Source organism: Apostichopus japonicus, chromosome 2, assembly GCF_037975245.1.
Source record: "Apostichopus japonicus isolate 1M-3 chromosome 2, ASM3797524v1, whole genome shotgun sequence".
Lineage (NCBI taxonomy): Eukaryota > Metazoa > Echinodermata > Holothuroidea > Aspidochirotida > Stichopodidae > Apostichopus > Apostichopus japonicus.
This window is the reverse complement of record NC_092562.1, coordinates 22,665,992-22,672,026: the sequence shown is the minus strand read 5'-3', so window position 1 is coordinate 22,672,026 and position 6,035 is coordinate 22,665,992. Positions and strand designations below refer to the sequence as shown.

The window sequence follows — 6,035 nt, the reverse complement described above, 5'->3', positions numbered from 1 at the left end:
GTTTTCTGTGTACATTGTCAGATTCAAAGCACCAGGGGTGCACTCTGTACAATCATAACACTTGGGTAATACGCCCTTATTGACAGTTACGCAAAGCCAGTTTATACGCATTCACAACACCAGTAGAATCACTGTGGTCGAGTGGTACGGACTTCGGTCTGTGACACAAGATCCGGGATTCGATATATATATATGTATATGAAACTCGCATAGTGAGGTTGACAATTTCAACATAAAATTGTTTCACTATGTCACACACATTGGCAACATTGAATTTGCATGTACAGGGACTGACGTTTCAAGTGGACACTGGGTCATTAATTACTTTGACGCCCCCAAGTATTTAAGTATGGTGAGGGATGCAAATAGGCGGGGGGGGGGGGGGGCACAAGACGATAGTTGCAGCTGGTTCTCCTGTGAAATTAAGATACATATCGAGACTATTAATACGACACCGATACAATATATATATATATATACCATTTAACGTAGGGACAAGGCCTTACTTCCAGTTCCCATATATTGATCCCATTATCCCAATGCTCACGTGGGTGGGGGGGGGGGGCTCTTCTTTATTTGATTATACTTAAATTCCGGTTGTAAATATTTCTTGAATAATTTTACATCCAAAAAGAAGGTTCTAACGGTTCAGTTTTACATCTTCGACTGCAACTTTAAAAGTCTACAATTTGGCAGGTGCTTTCTGTCACGGGTAATTTAACTTATTCTGTGGCGCGTAACAAATGGTTATTTGTGATATTTCACATTTCACGTTTCTTGCATTTGTTATAAAGTTTACATGTAGAATATTTCTCTTCTGAACTGCTTCAAGTACTGTAGAATTTCGCTACAATAGGTGAAACCGTGTATTGAAGTTTTCCTCACATGAGTATCAAAAATACGTGATCGTTAATATCAATGTCAGTTTCATAGTTTGGTACCGTAGGCCTCTCTCTGCTATGCACTTCAGAGTTCGTTTGTCTGTGTGATGAGAATTCAAAGACTCTTCCAAATCCTGGAGATTGACTCATCTTCCCTTCTTATCTACAGGGTCGGATTGATATAGTGTGTGGAATGTGGGGTGGGTGGGGGGGGGGGGTATCCACTTCTTTTCAACCTCAAACATGACATATTTTTACATCATTTAAATGTCTAAAATGTTATCCTTTCTTTGTGTCTTGGGGAGGATGTTTCCATATCCTACATAGGATAACCATGCCCTTCTAATCCTGAATCCTCTTCTTACTATTCATTATTCAACTTTGTCAAAAGTCAAAGTCAAAGGTAAAAATGCCTCTCTGTTGCTGTATAGTTTTGGTGGCAATATTATATATTTATCACCGGTATACCGAGGAAACAATTTCCGATACAAGAAACTGTGAAGATGTGGTTTTGATCTCAACCTTGCAGAAAATTCCCAGCGTTTTTTTTTTTGGCAAAAGAGATTCAACTTCAGCCACCTGAATATCCCTGTAAGGGTCATCAGTAATGGACCCCAAATCTGAGCCTGCTTAAAGTTCTGATAACAATTTTCTTATATTTCCTCATTTTGTCCCTTGTTTTTAGATAGTCTACACTCCTTCATACCACCAAGTAATTATTAAGATGCCTGGTCCAGGGGCTGGTCCTTAATTCTCTGCCACTCGAGTGGATAAATCTCGACGTATCCAGATCAACGATAGAAATTTCCACCCAAGATTACGCTTCCCGCCATACCATGACAGTTTAAAGGGAGTGAAGACTCGCGCAAAAAGAAACGTCTAATGCCGGTAATCTGACCTAGTTTCGAATGAGGTGTAACAGAAGTGTTAGACACCACCATCGATCCCAGAAAATACACACACAGATTGCTACCGTCGGTAATTAGACACTAGTGTACAGTCAGTACATACAGCTGCGGTCAATACCCACAAACGATACAGCGATGGACATCTCAGGTCCAGCTACAGATAAGAAGGTATCACATTTCATTACTGTCTGCATTTTGTAGCGACAAGAGAAAAACTTCACTTGCAAGCAACGGAAAGTTAACTTTATAAAGATGGCGGCACGCTGTTTGGGACCAGTCTTCAATGCCTTGGACCAAATGTAAATATCCATACCATGCTTTTCAGCTCGGAGAACAACGTTTTGGTATAGCAGCGTTGTATTCCAGCCAATTGTGCCTCAGGTTTTTAACATGTTTGCTCATATTGAGTCCCCCTTACCCCCCCCCCAACCTGCAGAAAAAGCCTTCCAAATTTTGTTGGGCATCTCTGGAGCAATTTCAATCACGGTCTCGAGCTATTTCTAATTGTCACAATAATAAGATAATTCATGGAATCGGTAGTGAAAACGTCTAGGGCTATTTTTAGCGCCAGACCGATCCTTAATTTGACTAGCCCTATAAGCTAATTACCTTTTTTCTTCTTTAAAAACCCAGGAGGGCCCGGATTATATTCGAGCTGTGATGTGTCTGCATTTCACCAAGGCATTCTAAAATGACTGACATCACATTCAATCCACAGGACTTGTAAACCATCAGTGGTTTAATTTATAGCTCTTAGCTGTTATGCTATAACTTTGAACCATGCCAATATCATCTTTAATTTATTGCTACTTATTATAACCTAACTGCTCTATCAATTTAAAATGAAGTATACGCCCTCTTTTTTAATGCACTTATAATATACGTCAGAGCCATACATCTCTATACTGTATGACTGTGACTTATCTATTAAAGGCATACACTATTAGAATCTGCGGAATCTTCCCTTCATAATCCCTTGACAGCGCTCACATTTGCGGACATGGGGGTGTGATTTCCTTCGGCCTTCATCGTATGGAACGCGATATAATTGCCGTTCTTGAAACAGATTACTCTTCAAAGATTTTCCGAGGGTCTTGATAGGTTTTGAACTGTTTCAATCTCTCTACCAGTTGTAAATATATTTTCGTGTAGGAGTGTTTTAGCAACAACAAACAAACCATCTGCTGTTTTCGTCATCACAAGAACTGGACTGGATAGCATGGTCTTTCATCCCACCGCAAAATGTTATACAGGGAAATTTGGTATCTGTAATCTCAACTTCGGAAGGTCTCAAAACTTTATAAAAAATGGTGCTATTAACTTACTTTTTGTTGGCGAAGATGATCGTTTTGTTATTGTGTTTCCTTACAGGACCCATTCAGGGTAAGTTAAGTGTTTATATGTACATCACAATTTGTAAAAAAAAATGTATTCCCATTATTATCATTATTATTATAAAATGTGTTTAATATCAATAGCTGTACAAAAATATTAGCTAATTCCAATTTAAGAATATGAACAGATCTTAAACAGAAATAGCAGTCAGTCCAAACAATGAAATAAGTAAAGCAATGTCCGGCCACGAATTACAGATAAATTAATTTTAAGTCTAAAAATATTGAAAATTGTCTGCATTTTGTAGAAGAATTTTATATCCAGTGCTTTTTGCTTCAGCAATATACCTACAGTTATTCTTGCTCAGATTATATTCGCAAATAGCTGGGATTTGATTATAATGTTATTTAATGCCCTTCCCCCTGCCGTCCGTATCCTGGTTGGGCAAATGAATACAATATCATATTGGAAATAATTTTTATCTCCAGTATATGCGGTACGTATTTTGATAGATTTTCAATGAATTTAATTATTTAAAAAATAAAAATCAACATTTCATCATAAGTACAATCCATACGTCCAGTAAAGTTGTACTAACGACTAATTTACATATAAGAGTCGGAGGGAGGGACATTTGTTATTTTCATTAACTACTAAGGCTATATAGAGAATTATAATGAAAAGCTGTAGGCATATTATTTATTTTGAGCTGTTATCACGTTATACGGTGATGGCAGGGGGGTGGGGTGGGGGGAGTGGTGGGACTGGAGGGACTGGAAGCAGATTATAGGGTAAGGAACTCGCCATGCTATATGCAGATACTTATGCATGGTTGACGCTGGTTAATTCGGAGTTAGCGTTTAAAGATCTGGATCTTACATTTGTAAACATCAAGTTTGGTGACAACTGTCATTCCTCTAATTAGAGCATATTACCAATTTATTGCAATCATTGCGAATTAAACGAAGTGTTTTCATCTCTCGTTAGAATAGATAGAAGTTTACTTGGACAGCTAGTCAATCTGGCTGGATCCATGTATCTAAAGGATGCAACCAATTAGATTCATCTATGTCACGGTTCTCAATCATACTCTGCTAAATCACGGAAATGTGGCTTTATTTTATGGGATTTTACATAAATTACCATGGTAGCTGAGATTGGAAGGGAGGGGGGGGGGGGAGGGCAGCTCATATATCTTTTGTAGGAAATATACCTGAACTGGTACCTTTAATTTCTTTACACTGGTACCTTTTAATTTCTTGAATAAAAGGGCAGGCCTAAAATGGCAAAATCCAATTAATATCTGGTAAAACGCCAACCAGCTATGTTAGATTCTGTTCCGCGGCAATTCATTCCAGTGAAGGAAACTCCATCACATTATTGGATGGGTAATTTTCTTTGACAAACTCCTTGACTGAATCCCATTTTAATTTTGATCCCCTACTAACATAATTTATTATTTAATTAATTATTAATGAAGTTTTTAGAGGTTTATTATGGGCTTGAATTTAGTCACGTTAATTTTCTAATAGGGAAGAACATCTTTTGGTGTGGTAAAATAAAAGAGTTTTCACTTTATATGTGACTAATACATTGTATGGTTGGCATACATTTATTACCACAGTAGAGTGGAATGATAATGGTGTTTATATAAATGCGTTTATTTGTTGAAACAGGTAAGCGGGATATTTTTATATAGTGTGATAACATTCAATCTCGTTTTCATTATGTGCCGGTAAAACTCCTTGAACATTAACAACGGAAGGTTAAGCTGGCTCATTCCATTAATTTATACTGTAGTTTGAAATAAAGTTCACAGCAGCAAGCATGAAGTCTACCAAACACAAACAAACAAATAAACATACAAACACATAAAACGAACAATTGTCAATCTGTTTGTAAGATATCATGATTCTAATTGCGTGCTTCCATTTTCAGTTATGGAACGAGCCTAAATTGTCTGGAGTTTTATTTGATTTTCTTTTTATAGATTTACGAGGGAAAAAAATCTTACTGCTGGCATCTTTTTTCGAATTATATAGCTGATTATTTTATTTTGTGGTCGAAACGAGTAACTCGAATCGGGTTATTAACTCCAGACACTGCACTATATCTGCGAGACAAGGAAGTAAATCAAATTGGTATTAGAGCATAGTACATCTCATGTTTATAATGGATGAGTCATATACCTATATAAAATTACATTTTTAATAAATCAGTTTCATTAAGTAAAATATGGCTAGTTTCTTGCTCCGCGAAAGCTTATTAATTAAAAAAAAAACACCGCAGGTCTACACATTAACCTCACAATAAAAATGTTAATAGTCCAAGGTTAATCTGTATACAAAAAAATCCTTGAGCTAATGTCTGTCTATGGCAATCAAGTTAGCAGACTAATTATCTGTTAATTACCTTATTTTTGTCGGGAGGAAACGCTTCATATAACTTCGCACGGGACAATGGTTTGTTGTTATTCTTGGGAGGGAAAAACTAAATAAATGCCGTACACAACTTCCTTATACATAATAGGATATTGGCATTAAAATTGTAAACAATCACACCGTCCTTAAAATGCTTGCCATTCTCTCCAAACGTCACAACGTAATGACCGTATACAGTTACAGTCTCAATGTAAGTTAATTGTTTAAATATAAATTATAATTGTCTTTTGTGCCCTCTTAAATTATTTTTTCCCGAAACTTAAATTTCATAGCCAAGCATATGAAGCAACGTACGTATGGCTTCTCTTGTAAGGATCTGGCCAAGTGTGTGTGTGTGCGTGCGTGCTTGTTTGTGTGTATTTTAAAGGGAGTGAAAACTCGCGCACAAAGAAACGTCTGATGCCGGTAATCTGACCTAGTTTCGAATGAGGTGTAACAGAAGTGTTAGACACCACCATCGATCCCAGAAA

General features: G+C 37.0%; 1 protein-coding gene across 1 annotated transcript in view; it reads left to right on the top strand.

Annotated features, from left to right (window-relative positions):
* The first annotated feature begins 2,704 nt into the window (after positions 1-2,704).
* The window catches only part of LOC139982543 (uncharacterized), a 42,102-nt gene continuing 38,771 nt past the window's right edge, over positions 2,705-6,035 (top strand). The window contains exon 1 of the mRNA XM_071995439.1: positions 2,705-3,172. Within this exon, the coding sequence (XP_071851540.1) occupies positions 3,097-3,172 (76 nt within the window). The 5' untranslated portion in view covers positions 2,705-3,096. The remainder of the gene's footprint in view (positions 3,173-6,035) is intronic.